This window comes from Lampetra fluviatilis, chromosome 13 (assembly GCF_964198595.1).
Source record: "Lampetra fluviatilis chromosome 13, kcLamFluv1.1, whole genome shotgun sequence".
Classification (NCBI taxonomy): Eukaryota; Metazoa; Chordata; class Hyperoartia; order Petromyzontiformes; family Petromyzontidae; genus Lampetra; species Lampetra fluviatilis.
In genome coordinates this window covers 5459592-5476788 of record NC_136287.1, presented here as the reverse complement: position 1 = coordinate 5476788, position 17197 = coordinate 5459592, and the positions used below count along the sequence as shown (strand labels likewise).

Genomic DNA, 17197 nt, shown 5'->3' with positions numbered 1-17197 from the left:
AAGAAGGGTGGATGAAGATCTCCGGTGGATTGGAGAACCAGGAGCTCCTTGCACAGTTGGGACCAATCAACAATAGCAGATCACTGTCCTATAGAATCTCGCACCGCAAGCTGCGAATAATGATGGGTGTGGTGTGCATAACACTCGAAACTAAACTCTCAACGAAATTTGTATTTTAGCAGGTAAGGCCCACTGAGCTGTATAGCTCTTTTTCAGAAGTGACCTGGCCACAAATGATAGCTCAACGAAATGGCTATTCACGTGGAAATTTATAGCAGCCAAATGCCCCCTCTATCCAATGCAACTACACCAACTAGCAGTTGTGACGCACCCAAATTGCATCAAACGTCACAGAACACAGAGACACGTAGAAAGTGTGGGATGGACCAGGTAAGGGAATGAGAATGACGAAGAAACTCTGAATATGAAGGCCTGGGGGTTGAAGAAGAAGACGGTTTTGAGGAGAAACTATAAAGCAAAATGAGAAGTCGTCACTTGCAGAGCTCTTGGAGTCCTCGTCCATGAGCAGAACCTTGTCTGTTAGTGCTCGTGGCCTGATGTGCACAAATCGATAGAGAGGAGATCAAAGTGCACGTTGATACCCTGGGACATGGACAGGTCGTGTGTCCACTCGCCTGGGTCTAGCCATGTTTGATGAGGTGATCAGCCGCGGTGTTGTCGACTACCACAAGATGGATGCTCTGACAGAGATCCCACTGTTCTCAGCCCTAGACAGTAACTCCCAGGCCTCTTGCATGAGGGCCTTGAAGCGTCGTGAGCCTTGATGGTTTATCATTTGAACAGAAGGAAGGGTGTGGGCAAAAAAACTCCCAAACACCATTAGCAATGTTTCTACTGCTTGTCTGAGGAAAAGGAAGCTTGATAGGGCTGCCTTGAAGAACACCATCTTCAGGCCTTGCCGTGAGCCACAAACAGGCAATCCTGAGATGATTGTTCATAGGAGGCGGACTGCTGAATGTGGAGATATGCAGGCCAAGCCTTGAACCACAAGCTGTTAAACGATCGATGTGGTTTCTTAAATTCCTTGTTGGTGTCAGAAGTTGTTTACCCTTTCTGGTAGGTCCTCATAAAACAGTATCCTGCCATCGAGTGACTATGAAGCACGCAAAGCATTTTTTATGGAAATTGCCATTGGAAAGTGCCGCTCCACACCAAAATTTTACCAGCGGAGTTGATAAAGAAACAAGGCATATCAGCGAGTTGGATGGCCAGAGTGAAAACACACATTTTATCATGAAATTAAGAAAGAAACTAAATTCAAATCGTGGTAAAAAATATGATCCCACTCTGCTTAATGGCTTTTGAAAGAAAGAGGGGGATGGTCACGGTGAGGTCACGTGTTGACGGGGCGCATCTACTGACAGCACGCTCGTATCGTTGAGTTGTCTTCTCTCTGCAGACAGTGGCTATCACCATAGGAAGATGCGATCTGTTTTGATTCATTCTATTCTTGGGTATGGAAATATGTTTAGGAGCTAAAGGCCAATGTCGAGGTCTGCTTGCCATGAGAGGGCCTCAGGAGAGAGTTCATGTAGTTTTGCTTTTCCTCCGTTGAAGGAGCACAGACTACAAGTCCAAAGTTTGGGCTGCGTGGCCATAATTGCACTGTGGCTTGTCTTTAATTCTCTTTAATCTACACCTACATAGGCACAAACTACGGTGGATGAAAATATGTGTTTATGACAATCTAAGATGCTATGACATGTCTAGCTCTTACAAGAGTGTGTTGCATATGAAAGTCTTCAGAAGCACCACTGATATTTTACGAATGAATTTTTTGATGAAACGTTCTTCCATCGGGTTATGACACTTTTTACTTATTTAAAGACACCAAGAAAAATAACCGTTTATTCTTCCAACTTTTTTGGGTCTTTTTTCACAATTTGTGCTGTCAGCATCATGCCAGGAGGTGAATAATCCATTCGGAAATCTCACAGAGCAGTGCAACCCACATGGCAGAGAATGGCCCACAGAAGCAGATATCACAAAACTACCTCTGAAGTCTCTTTAAGTGGCCTCTGTTCCCCACAGTACAGGGCATCAATTTGCATCATTCCTGCCATCCCATGGCAGTCAACCCCATGTTATTAATGCTCAGAGCTGGCATTTAACCAATGCAAGGGCAAAGCCAAATTGAATATGATGGTTTATTCTACAGTTTTGGTTACTGACCTAAGACCATTAATATACTAGACTTGAGAAGCAGTGTAATCGCATGTGGCTGCCTGGATTCAAATACAGGTTGTCAGCATTGTCAGCGCAGCACTCTGACTTCTGAGCTATCGGCCACCTCCTTCGAAGCAAAATTTCATATGATAGGGTTTTGTGTGCGCAGTCATTGATGACTTGGCCTGAGACCTTCAACTCATTACACTTGAGGATTCAGTTTTAATGACGGGTGGCTGCCTGATTTTGAAAGCAAACATCTCAGCATCGTCCACTCTGACCTCTGAGCCACGGAAGGCACACCCTTACATCTAAAATTGAACATTAATTCGATAAGTCCAATATGAAGCTGGCCTGAGATATTACTTGATCAACTAGGCCTAAAATCAGTACCTGTCTGACAGGTGGTCAGGCAAAGTGCTGGTGGCACCACCCCACTGTATGTTATACTCACATTCTCACACGGTTAAACACAAATAAAGTATGTGTTTGCTAACAACATTGCTCAACGAAGCTGGGATAATTTCATTTGTATTATATTCTAACATCACTTTCCTAAACAGTCTGTTAAGGATATTCTGGGAGATTTTCGTCTTTGTGTATGCGTGTGTGTATGCATGCATGTGTGTGCATCTGTGCGCGTGTGTATTTATAACTAAAGATAGAGTGTATGCGTTGTTCACTCACCGCTAGAGCAATCTGTCCCACCCCAGCCAGGTTCACACTGACACGTGTCAGGAGCGACGCATCTTCCATGGACACATTGGGATGTGCATTCAGCTGCGGAAAACAAACGGCATACGTGAGCGCAGACCGATTACAAGCGTGCACATTATTAAGCAACGCGGGGGGCATGGCAGATGAGCAAAGGCAAGGCTGCTTTATCCTCTCAGGGTACCCGTAAGAGTACACGGATGTGTGCACAAAGGGGACGTATGTTGAGAGGGGGCACATCGCAGCCGGATGACTTTTGAGCACATTATGAAGAAGCAATTTTATTAGTGAGAAATGCCTTTTTATTGCCATTTTTGGCTGGGTCATCTACAGGCCACTGCAATATAAAAAAAAAGCTGCAGCTCTTTGCCAATCCTTAAAGCACACACCACTGACATGGACTTTGTTTAAGAATCACAGCGCTTCAGAACGTACAAAAGTAGGCAATGAAAAAAATTGATGCCTGGGCTAAAAGTCACTGAGAACCATCGGGGCAGCATCATTATACTCATAGAGTAATTTTTTTAAATATATATAAACTCAGCCTATCATTCTGGATATTAATGAAGCAATCAGCTCATTTATTACTTTCTAAAGGCAAGATTGCTATTAATATTGTTTCATTTTCCCAATCAATTTGCAGCCGAACTACCAAATTGTAATGGTTCAGATCCAATTTGATATACTTTTCCACGTCTGATTGACTATATTAACCATGAGTAAGTTTGCTCTTTTAAGCTCTTCTTACGCATACGAGATTTATCAGATTCAATTGAAGCCAATGCCAGCCAGATGAGCAATGCAAGTTAGCATCATGTTTCTTCAACAAATCTGTTCAATAAATGTTAAAATGAGGAATATCAAAGCAGTGAACCTTATTATTAGCATCATAAATTAATTGTGGAATTAATTAATTGCGCAATTTATTCATTATATCTCAAAGTACATTGCATGTATATTTTATGTATTGTTTTATATTGACATAGTACCATTAGTCAGTGGTAAAACACATTTATAATAAAATTTCATGAATGTTTGCAATATTCCCTTTGCTCATTTATAAACTTATTTATGAGTGACTTATAAATATGTACAGGTGCACCCTTTAGAATGAATTATAAAAATATCTTCTTTAAAGGGCATATGGCCTTTATCTCCACACTGACCAGATGTCTCGGAAGACATGGGAGTACCCCCCCCCCCTCCCCCACTATACTCCACCAAACACAACTTTGCCAGTCGACTAAGTGTGGCGTACCCCCATTGATACTGCTGGGTGGACACACAGGCGGGGATGATAATTAAGAAAGTTGCAATTATTTCAATTGCTACTCCAGGAGAACGAATTCAACTGGTGATCTCTGGTTTGCAAGTCGAACGGTGGTGCTCACCGACACCACAGCAGCATCCACTTTTCATAAAGCAGCATTGTGCGTCAACAATCTTGGGCTAAACATATTGGAATGTCACCACAAATCTCACAGGCAGGCCACAAGTCAATATGATCCAGTCAGCTCTCGCGAGACGAAAAAGCCAAAAAACGGTTTCCTTAAGAATTCAAAGGCGACATGTTGTTCAAAGTGTTGCTTTCGACCCTTGAGGCCATGTCTGTGTAGTTGTCAGCCCATGCCCTTAACAAATTAATTGAGATAAATAACACAGTCTGGGAATTGTTTCATAAGATAGCTGCTCTGTTGTGGTGAGGATTTTTGTTCACCATCAATTTTAAGCACGTAATTATTGGCTCTTAGAGTTTTGTTTATCGCTATTTTCTAAGAAGTGCACACACACAACGGTTGTTTTCCCATAAAACCCAGAGAGACGAAAAATGTTCCACTTTTGGTCCATTCTCATGCCTACACATTCTCTCGACCCACTGCCCATCATTCCTTTAAAAGGCAGCATTAAGAATGCATACTTTTGGGAATTTTTTTCATGGCACTAAATATAAAATGGGGTTTTTCACCCCTTTGCACCTAAACATTTTTTACTAGGACTGAGGAAATGCACCCACAAACTTAAGCCCAAAGGAAAACCCGGGAGGAAAATTTGACTTTGAAATACATGGAGAGATTATGTTCAATTATGCTACGCATTTTTTGGGTGGGGAGCGGGGGGGAACGCAATGATGATTTGAATAGGAACGCAATATCACGAATTGTTGTAGGATTTAGTGTCGGCTGAATCTGGCCAGGCCAGAGTTTGCCTTATGCACCGGGTTATTACCTATGCCAGGAAGCTGCAAGATAATTAAATTCACTAAATCACACATAAGGGATCCAAAACCCCTACACATTTTGAAATATGATGATGCTCTCCAGGTTGATGTCCCTAGAGCAATGCCGTATTTACAATCGTTTACCCAACCAAATTGCCTGCTCATTATCATAATCATTACCGAATTATTTCACAACATATACGAACCCAGCAATTTAACGAACATCTAACAAAAGCACCCTAGCATCTGCTCCTCGCTTTGAAAATCTAATTTGAGAAAAAAGTAGTAAACAAAAATGTTCAAGTAGACATAAAGCCACAATATATTATGCACAATACTATATGGTACGTAATTGTAACAAAGGCCTTTCGGGAAACATTAAGCAGCCACTTACCCTGCATTTGGCTGAAAGGAAAAAAGTGCTGTTTTACTTATTAAAGCCTGTAGCGTGACAGTCATTACAAAAGTTTAATGTTTCATGATATTATTTATTTAAAAGCTACACCACAAGGCTTTAGGACCGGCAACATAGGACGAGCAGCCGTTGCATTGTCACATTAGATGCATGGCATTTGCCGGGGTCTATAAGCTTTAACAGATCACCGATCCAATAACCTCAATTGGCTGTCAGCACTGGAATTCAATAGCAGCTGGCTGGGAAAGAGTGAATAACGATTCGGTTTAATTTCCGAGAGCCATCCCAATTAGGACTCTGCAAGCACACGGTAAAACCCTTTAATTTAAGTAAAAGAACCGTTGGCCAAAGTTCAAAGCTTGCTAAGTGTATTGCGATGTGTTTATAGAAAAGTTCCTGCGGGTGCTCATTCACGCTTGTTTTTTTGGCAAATACAGTCGCCCCGATAGATTTCCGATGGCTCTCGTCAAGGAGGAGCGAGCGATGTTTTGTAGGCGTTCTAACCTTTTGTTTTCTGTCGCGATTCGCAATTGGTAAATGTTCAAACGGGACCGAATGTGCTGTATTTGAGTCAAATAAAAATGCGTAAAAATTGGACAAAACCGATCAGAAAAACAGATCCTATTTCATATTTCCTTCATATTCTGGAGAGTGTGATCATGCTTATCCACAAATATTTGCACTCTGCTTAAAAAACACAACCAACATCTTGATTAATTCAGCGCATGACACTATCACCCCCAGGTGTAAACATACGCACGGGGAAACGCATGATTGCTTACAAATCCCAAAGCAAAATTGTAAATGCTGGGAGATTAGCATTCACCATTTACAGCATAATAATGAAATGCTATATCAAAAAAAAATGCGTCAGCCGAGCAGAAATACAAGTAAGCGATCATTATAAACAATCGATTCAAACGTGAAAGTGGTATTATGCTCCAAAAACTAAAATGCCCATGCTTGATTACCTAGTAATTCTCCTGAACACCCGTGGGCTGCAGGGTGTGCCGGAGGTTCTGGGCTCAATGAGACCTTGGACCGAGTCAAAGGTTTTCTGGTTTGAACACCAATCTCTGTGCCTTTGTGCATTGAACACGCCTCTGCTGTGCAGGCGTGTGTATGCATTGACATGTGCCTTAAATAGGGTTCATAAGGAGCAATGCTTTATCGAACAAGACACGTACATCGCCCCAGAATGCTACCGTGGTGTAATGGTTTGGCGCACTGGACTGGCAATTTCGGAGGTCACCGGTCAGATTCGATCACCCGGCGTGGCAGTTGAAACAACGGCGCAAGGCTCTGAAATCCTCTCCCACTGCCACTGTCCGCCCAGCAGTATAAATGGGTACACACACCACAGTCGATCAATAGACAGGTGGCGTGTGGTGGGGTAAAGTGTGGCTATTACCAACCTCTTCCAGTACATGTGACCGACGTGGAAAAGTAGGCACAAATACACTTCAGCGGAGGCCGTTTTATCCAGCAGTGGTGTGAGTAAGCAATTGCAGAACTGCACCTTTACCTTTTATATAGCAGGTTTGTCAACAATTGGGTGAGCCTTAAAATGAGAAAAATACATCGAATATTTTGACTTAAAACTTTCGTGATTGCAAGAATTCATATTCTACAGTTCTTTCGGTGAAGTCACGTAGATAGAAAATAATAACAATTAAATAATAAAAATCAAGGGAATAAAAATATCACGACGTTTCGATCGCTCGTGTTGCGATCGTGTTGCGTCGTGATATTTTTATTCCCTTTATTTTTATTATTTAATTGTGCTTTTTTCTATCTACGTGACTTGACCGAAAGAACCATAGGATATATATAATAGGCAACGTTTCAGGCAATGGCCTTACTTCATAGCACATAAAGTCACCGAATATACATTGTTCCTTTTACGGCGGTGTTATTGACGAATGTGTTGCATTATTTGTTAATCGCACTTGTGCACCACTGCAAATGCAGCGGCATCGGCAAATAAATAGTTTACCTTTTTTTTAATGTACATCCAAACAAAATGAAAAGCCGGTGCCTTTAATTACACCATGTAGAGAGTGATATTTTATGGAGCAATGTCGCTACAATGTAATGAAATTAATTCCCATTGTGTTGCGTTCCATGCCGTTGCTTGCTCTTTGTTTTGGTCTCGCTTTATTGCAGATATCCCTTTGGTAATATTTGCTACTTCATATTTATATTGCATGCTTTAATGGGGTCATTGCAGTGATATTGCAAGAAGTGTAACTCAAATGCATGTAATACAATAATACTAATTATAATAGCATACTTTAAGGACTTCATTCACTACGTGCTCGTGATGCAATTAAAGACTTGTTAGACTTCTTCTGGTGCCAACCAATTTAAATATTTGGGCACAAAACTCTCAAAACATTAAATAATCAAACAAGAATACCCTCCTGCAGGAAATCAATACAAACTGAGTTTGATTTATAATGCCAGAGTTGATTAAACTAATCTAGCAGTGAAGTTTAAATTAAAGTGGTTTCTTAAGACCAACCGAATGTTTGAATTTAACGGGTGTTTGCACCTTGTCTCAATGTCGACATTTCAAATGTGAAAAACATGTCAATATTACAAAAAAACTAATCAGGATTGTTTTCCACACCGCATATTTCGACAGAATAGCATTTCCATGTTAAGTCAATAAATATCAGCGCAGTGTAAATATTCATGGGGTATTAGGGTGTATCTTTGGATAATAGGCATTGCTCTCTTTTCCATTGGGTCTATTCATTCATTCAGACCACAGAGTGTCCCATCATCATATCTTTGCAAGACATTTTTCTTTAATCCATCCATGTGGATGCTTGGTAATGCTTGCGTCGTTGCTTGGAAGGTGAACTGCCAGAGTTCTTCACACGGCTGGGTACGCTCAGTCACGTACCGTGGGACGCGTGAGAGCGAAAATTAAACGGGCTTCCTCGGCAAGCGGGTCAATCTGTCCTAAAGCACATTGCCATTGTCAGGTGGATTATTTTATTTGAGTGATGTGTCTGATGAGGTTTCGTCGTCAGGAACATTTCGCTCAGGCGCGAGTAAGCCAACACACGCAGCCATTGCATGTGCACACACCGAATGCCATTTGCGGTGCAACTCTGAAACTTTTCAAACGAGAGCCAACATAAAATGTGGGGTCTTGACAAAATTCTGGACACTTTGTGACACAATCAGTCACAGGCCATTCCCACCAATGTCTGTTGCACCCTTCAACCTTTCCCCCCCCCCCCCATGACGTGTGAGAAATTATGATAGCGATAATACATTTCATTTTAGTAAATTTAGCTTTTATTGAAAGCTCAGCCTATTGCTATTTTTGATTCATCGTTTCTCCATTTCTCGTTGGCAGTGCCAAAGTGATTTTGGCAGCTTGAAATCTCAAAAGCATATATCAACCGTGTGCTAAAACTCAACCTTCTATGGAACTGAAAAAGTTTGAAACTTACAAATGTATACTTTTTACTTATTCAGTTCAATACGTATATTCATTTTACCAAGCAACTGTTTTTATATAACTCCCTTGATTCGTGCCTGTAAAAATGTGCATCCCATTGTAAAGCCACTGCTGGTTGAAGGCCTGATGACATCCCCAATGCTGTGATAGTCATGGGGGTTGTGCGACCATACTTCACCATTCTGGTCAGTGCGGATTTTTGAAGGGTAGAGGCCAAGGACTGATTCAGACATCACTCACTACTGACATTAGCTGGTACCGGGAAATAAACACCCAGGTCACAGGATTCATAGCACAGTGTGTGATCCACTGCACCAGCACTTACAACTTCATGCAAATAATACATACAAAACTATTTACTCTCAGAGAACTATATTTATAGCTTCCCCATGCTCAGTTTGCTATGCATGTATGTATGTTGAACTTCTTTCGCACCGTACGTAGCCAACCGTGCTAATCGGAGGTGCGGAGGAAGGATAACAAACTCACCACAAAAAGCAGTTGAGCCAAAACAAAACTTCTGCAATTTAAAATGGAAAAACACGTTGGGGGGGGGGGGAGCAGTGGTTCATGCACCGATATGTGAACACAACGGCCTGAGCGTGAATCCTCCGCCACGGCTAAAGTCAGTGACGAGCGATATCAGAACCCGTCCTAGGCCCTCCCTTCCCCGAGCCGCCCTCACCAGAATGGTGAAATATCGTAAAACAAACTCCCAAATATAGCGAGGGGTGGGGCCTTCATCAAGCGATAGATTGACCGTGACCATAAATTATTGTCGTCAATACTATTAAAATTAAACATTGACACGTAAAAAATGTATATACTCTCTCGGACACTCTCTCACATGGGTGTACTGACTGCGCAAGCACACGGTGGAGGAGAGGATGGTTGAAAGGGCCATTTGTTCTCCTGGGCTGTGTACGTTTCTAACTATGTGCTGGCGTTTATGCAAAATACTTGGAATGGCGAATGAAAGGAGATAAACACGAGCTGCAATTAAAAAGTGGAGCTCATTCACTGCGTTTATTGAATTCCAGTCGGCAATTTGAATGGGATTGAGGCTGAGAGACGACTGTACACAATACACAAAGATAACAATGCCGTAATGTTGAGCCATTAGCGCGAATAACACACGCTTTAATTGGCCTAGGTTTTAACTTTAAATGTTCGTACACATCATGTTTAATTCCAATTCGTCTTTAATTGAAATCAGCAGGAATAACAAACTTTAAAAAATAATTGCTAAATAATGTGTGAACTGAAAACATTTTTCAATAACGCAGCTGGCAAAAAAAGCAGATTATTTGAGATATTGCAGTAATCTTTCCCGAATGCGTTGTAATTATTATTTCTGTACAAAAGAACTTAGCTGATGTAAATATGGACTATATGGTAACCATAATGTGACTGAATGATAATGAGATGTTATTTAAGATTGAAAATGAGATCATTTGTATTTAAGTTCTACACTAAGACCTGTGCCAAATGACCCACATGCATTTTGAATGAGCCATGACAAGTTTCCCTTGTGCAGATATTCAGCAATTCTCGGTTTTTTGCGTTGCTGCCTCAGAAACAATTCATAAAATTTTCAAAAACCATCTTAAATGACCTGACAAGGACAACATAATAACCACTCAGAGATGGCCACTCAATTCCTCTCACTTGCCAAGTTAATTGGGTTCAGAGTTTTCCGTGGATATGAAAGAAACTTGCAAATATAAACCAGACGAGACTGCAATGCATTTTCAAACAGTAGTTTCTCTCCCATCAACAGTGCAATGTACAATGCAGGTTTCAGATCTTTTACTCAAATATCACGCAGGCACAAACTTTCACCCGCATGCACATCAACAAACGTGTTTCGTCTACCTCGGAAAACTGTGGAGAAGAACCAATCCCTCGATTGTCAATAGACCATGCATTCAAGTGACAGTAACCATTCACTGCGCATGCTTCAAAAGAAAATAAACCAATTCAAATGGCACATCTGCACTGAGCATGGTGGGCTCTCACCGGTCGGGTGGGTTTTGCTACTGGCTATATGCTGAACTGAGCCAGAACTAGACTGTGATACACTGGCCTCACAAGATATCTGAATTTGGCTCGGGGCCAAGCAGGGCCAAGGAGGGGCTAATGACGCAATCATTGATTGTGTGCCATGTCACAAACTACACCGCGAGGACACAGCGTCACGACATCATCTGCAAGCGTCTCAAACTCGTTTAACTGCGTGTGATGTCAGCGGCGGTGGCGCCTCCCGAGGCTCTGTTTGTCCCAGCGGGGGGGGGGGGGGAAGAAAAAATAAATGTACGTGTATATAATAAGAGGCATACTTCGAGGTTCTACTTACGCAGGCAAGCATCAGCGTTTTCGTAGAACCCGGGGCAGCACTGGGATTTGCGGCGGTACATGGTGCGAGCCCCGCGCCGGTAGGCGGTGCGGTAGCTGATCCTGCGGACGACACGCGCCGGCTCAGTGGCACCAGGGGACACACGGCCGGTCTTGCACATTCTGGCGGCAAAATGGGAATGGCCCCGCCAGGCCGGCTGGTGCCAAGCGCCACGTGCGAGCTGCGCGACCGGTGGCCTTTACCTGTGCCGCGTGCATTTGAACCAGTTGAGGATGTCGGAGCAGCTGGTGTAGTACACCTGGTCGAAGGGGTGCGCGTAAGACTCCTGCACAGTCACCGCGTAGCTGATCGTGGAGGAGAGGAAGGAAAAAAAAACACAAGGTCTCAAGTCTCCCGTGTGTAAAGCCAGGCTTGAGTAAGCACCTGTGCACATTAAGTAGGCCTCACGAACTAGTGTCATCCAGTCCGTTTGTGTGTCAGTTGAGTCTTAAACATCGTTCAGAGAACTACGCGAGTTTGAGACGTAATATTTGGTTGTTAAGAAAGGTAAGTGGGCCTTGGGCATGACACGTCACTACAAAAGGAAAGTAGCCGGTGGTCGAGACTAATGGCACATTGGCAACCAAAGGGGGGAACGCCCAAGAAGACGTCTATGGCACAATGTTTTTAACGCCATGATATCAGTTTGTGCTCAGGAGCTAGACCGGTTGATGATTCACGGCTTGGGAAATTCTCCATTCAGCAGTCAATAGATCATGGCTGATGCTGATGAAACGAAAATAGTTTATTTGTAACAGTGACAGCTAGATTTGAACATCTTTGGCATAATTTCGATTTAAAGCTTTCGTGACTGCAGGGATTCATCTTCTTGGTTCTTTCGGTAAGCAGCCAACTGCTTGCGTTGTGGCCGAAACGTCGTGAGAATTATTTTATTATGTTTTATTTTTATTATTTTATTACTTCCCTTCTACGTGACTTTACCGAAAGAACCAAGAAGATCTTTGGCATAATCAACAAGCAGGTCCATTATGCAGCTGCAGACAAGATACGACTGTTATTTGGGGAGGCTACGTGGCATGTCCGGAAAACGAAGTAAAATGTTACCTGGCATGCAGGGCAGCGTCACTTGAAACATTATTTGACCATAAACAATGGATTTGCTGTAAATCATTTCCCATAAAAAGGTAGTCACCGTACCTGATTAACCATGCTGAATGTGTGTGGATCAATAGGTAGTGAAATATTTATAAAGTCAGAAAATTGCAATCAAACGAATTATTTTGTATTTGTTCATGATCTGCCCACATTTAATTTCATGCCCTGGCACACAAGCTAAGGTGCTGCATGCCCGACTCTTTAATTTAACATCTGATTGCATAACTAACCGTGACCTCCTGCTGAATAAGCAAAAATAACTATATCACATTAAATTTAAACAAGATTATTTTTGAAAAATCATAACTTCGCATCACATGCACACATTGCATTTTAACGCTACTCAATTAATTAAAGCCACCGAACGAACTGCGGAGCTCACCTCTCCCAGTGGCTGCACACGTTGGGGTCCTCGGGGTTGAGTGCCAGCAGCGCCGTGGCAGTGCCGAGGAACAGCGCCAGCCGGAGCGCCGTGGCCAGCTGCGATCGGCCACAGGCGACCATCCCGAACCTGCCGCGCGCCCCAAAAAAAAAAACCACACACACACAGGGCGTCGTCATCCGTGCCCCATCGCCAGCAGCTGTGGTCTGAACACCAATTGCCGGTGCACACCGCCGGTCCATGTGGAGAATGTGCTCTGTCCGTAATGATCGCAGGTGTTGTGTGCAAGTGCGTGAGCGGTTAGCGCGCTGCGCTACGAACCCACCCGCCCCGGGTTTGATTCCCACTCACGGCCAACACGAGTGACAATTATCTGAACCGGGTTTGATTCCCACTCACGGCAACACCAGTGACAATAATCTGAACCGGGTTTGATTCCCACTCACGGCCAACACGAGTGACAATTATCTGAACCGGGTTTGATTCCCACTCACGGCCAACACCAGTGACAATTATCTGAACCGGGTTTGATTCCCACTCACGGCCAACACCAGTGGCAATTATCTGAACCGGGTTTGATTCCCACTCACGGCCAACACGAGTGACAATTATCTGAACCGGGTTTGATTCCCACTCACGGCCAACACCAGTGGCAATTATCTGAACCGGGTTTGATTCCCACTCACGGCCAACACCAGTGGCAATTATCTGAACCGGGTTTGATTCCCACTCACGGCCAACACGAGTGACAATTATCTGAACCAGGTTTGATTCCCACTCACGGCCAACACCAGTGACAATTATCTGAACCGGTCTTGAGCCTCATCTAGGTCGACTCGGCATCAAATTAGTATCTGGTGTGGTGTGTAAGCATCGTTACTGGGGAGACAAAGGCGGTCAGGAGTGGTGCTGGCCACCCACCCCCTCGTGTACCGTTCCAGCTCGCTAATCGCACTTGCCCCTGCAGTCTGTTAAAAGGATATATGGGGGGGGGGGATCTTTGTTTTTTTTAAAGTAGGGATTTTAAAAAGTTCAAACTGACGGTATATGTATGTATGTTGGACTTTTTTTCACCATATGTAGCCCACTGTGCAAATATATTTTCACAAGCGGTCATCGATAACCCATCACACAGTTGTAGCCACCCACCGCTGGATGGAAGGCCACTTCTAAACCAGCACCATGATGGGTTCACCCCCCCCCGCCCCAAATAATTGGATATGAGAAACGGGCATAAATAAAATTTGCTGATGATTTGCTACTTATTGTAAAGACCAAGGACAGTGAATTACAGGAAATGGTAGAAGAGCTAAACCAAAGAGGATGCAAAGTAGAGCTCAAGATAAATATGGTTTATCCAAAAGTCATGACCCACCACGCAGGACCTGTAATGCCAGACCGAATGTTTATTGTTGGAATGCACCATCCATCAAAACATTTTAATTCAGAAAATATATTTTTTAAGTAATGACCCATAAGTTCACTACACAATTAAAGATATCTGTCAAAGGGAATCCAACTGGAAAACACATTGGAGCATGTGTACCTGCGGTAGTCGGGCCAGCAGCAAATGATATGGAGAACAGAGGTGGACGTCATGTGCAGAAGGCAGCACTTTTAGAAAACCGAATTTAATAAAAAAAAAACGTCACACCTCCATCACAACCTCAAACATCTATAAAATATATATGTAAAAAAGGTAAGATGAAATATTCAACATCTCTACAGTCATAATACATTTCCTTTTTTTAAATGAGCTGCATTTACTATTATGCATACATTATCATGTTTTTAAATCTGTATTGATAAAACACCTATCCATTGGTAATATCCGCATGTTTTATTTTACTGCAGGCGCTCTTTAAAAACGGCTCATCAGAGGACTCAAACTTTAATAGTTAACCACCAACGTCACATTTTCGTCCTCATCTTGATGATAGTTTCTCAAGGTACAGTGCACTTCTAAAACAGTGGGATTCTTACAAAACCCCAAATGCATTTATTTTCACGATGTAAAATGCATCTTGAACATCACTCAAAATCACGTGCCGTGTTGAATATCATTTAACTCTAAGATTAACTGCTGAAACATCAAATAAGCACATCTTTCCTTTTTTAAAGGTAAATGCTAAAACAAATTAAAAATCTTCGAAGCAAATAGTCAGGGACATTTCACTACTACAACTTTCCTCGCAAGTATTTTTTTCATCTCATTTCTGAATGCAACATCTCACTGGGTGTCTCACAAGATTAAAGCAAAATAAGATTTGCCACTCACTGGTGACGATATAAAGTGTTCCCCAGTGTCATTCGAGCAGATAAAAAGAACCAAGAATGTCAGCCTTTTATGTCTTCAAAGGTGGTCATTAATCAGCACGAAGCTTTGGCACTTTTGGAAGTGCTGGTAAAAGCTATTTATGGTGTAAAGTAAGTCCTTCAAATAACCATTGCAAGCTGCATATGTACGTTCTATAGTACAGGGAACACAGATAGTTTGCAATTCACATTCATGGCAATTGGATCATTATTGTCATCATTACCATCATGGATGAAAAAAATAGATTTGTTTCATCATCGATTATGATGTATCCACTGCTGGGTAAAGTCACCACCAAGTCATCGCCATCTCTAACGATCGCATGGTGCAACAATCCATCTAGCTCCTGAACGTGAGCGTATCTCATCGTTCCATCTTTGCGACAGTAGTCATTTTAGGAACACTCCTTACTTTGGCTGCCACTCCATTGTTAGTCTCGACCACGAGTCGCCAACCCTTCTAGCGACGACATGTCCTGTCCAATGTCAATATAATGTCTCTAACTTGCACATGTTCTCTGATCCATGTGTCCCTCTTTCGAAGTGTAATTAACACATCCCTCCTGCGAAGGGAACTGGTAGGAAGGTTGGGTTGCTCGGTCAATGGCCAGGGTCAACGGCGGCGTGGTGTATTCCGCAAATATGCCCGACTGTGAGGGCGGGCACAAGCCGGCGTGAGTAGGTTAAACGTTGAGTTTTATAAGGGCACCACGGGGTGACCAGCCCCTCCCCACCCAGCCCCACTCCTCCCACCCCCCACCCAGCCCCACCCTCCCCACCCAGCCCCTCCCCACCCTCCCCTCCCCACCCAGCCCCTCCCCACCCTCCTCACCCAGCCCCTCCCCTCCCCACCCTCCCCTCCCCTCCCCACCCAGCCCCACCCTCCCTACCCAGCCCCTTCCCACCCTCCCCTCCCCACCCAGCCCCACCCTCCCTACCCAGCCCCTTCCCACCCTCCCCTCCCCACCCAGCCCCTCCCCACCCTGCCCTCTCCACCCAGCCCCACCCCTCCCATTTTTGGATGCACGACGGACGGACACAATAATCCCCTGTGGGCTGGTGGAACCAGTGGGTTCCTACCACCAGTATAAACGTGCACCTCTCCACGCTTCATTTGGCGGTGACACGGCCGAGCGGGAGCACGTTTGCCGCTCGTTGCAGAAGTTCGCGGTTCAAATCCAGAGGGCTGCCCTGGTTAGGACGTAATAACCACGACAGTACGTGCAATCGACTTCGCAGTGGAAGTTAAAGATCCACTAACATAATTTCGCCGCTTTGTGCTGGCATCTGGGTCCACATTTTACAAATTTGAAACTAACCTCAAATTACTTAATTGGATTTATATACTGTGAATAGCAATCATCGCCCCCTAGAGGCAGACTAATGCGCCAGGTGACGCTTGCAACTGAGACTCATCCTCGTCTCTTGGGTTCTCACCTGGTGAATCGGAGTCAACGTTAGACCTCTTTGCGCAGCGTATGCGAGTACAAATTCCCCGTGTTTTTGGCACAATTTATCGCAGCATTAATAACTCAAGCCAATGTAGGCGTTGTCTTCCCTTTATGTAATTGCCTTTAGAAACCGTCCATTAAATAATATACGATAAATTGCAATTATCGAAATTAATATTTAACATCTTAAAATGCTCTACAGGGCAATCACTGTGCAATGTACACATGTTTACAAACACGTCGTGTAATTACAAAAACGTGGAATATTTGTAATTCACTCAATTATTTATCAGCGGAACAAGGCAGTGGTCCTTGCACTCTGCTATAAGTTTGAGCCCCGATCAAGACTAACATCAGGGGGCCGAATGATAGCCGAACTGGTCCAGGGTACATCCATTACACAACGAACCGGCACAGTGCAGCGTGGTGTCGTGGAAGTTCCCCCCAATGGCTGAAATTGCCTTCATCCAACAGCGGAACTGTAAATTATTATTGCTAAAAACACACTGCCGAGTTGTGGTATCC

The 17197-nt window shown here is 43.5% G+C and overlaps 1 protein-coding gene across 3 annotated transcripts in view; it reads right to left on the bottom strand.

Annotated features, from left to right (window-relative positions):
- The window catches only part of MEGF10 (multiple EGF like domains 10), a 149486-nt gene that overhangs the window by 90637 nt on the left and 41652 nt on the right, over window positions 1-17197 (bottom strand). For all 3 annotated transcript variants that reach the window (XM_078862129.1, XM_078862131.1, XM_078862130.1), the window contains exons 2-5: window positions 12906-13034; window positions 11611-11712; window positions 11369-11469; window positions 2875-2967 (exon numbers count right to left, since the gene is read on the bottom strand). In XM_078862129.1, coding sequence (XP_078718255.1) covers window positions 2875-2967; window positions 11369-11469; window positions 11611-11712; window positions 12906-13034 — 425 coding nt within the window. The remainder of the gene's footprint in view (window positions 1-2874; window positions 2968-11368; window positions 11470-11610; window positions 11713-12905; window positions 13035-17197) is intronic.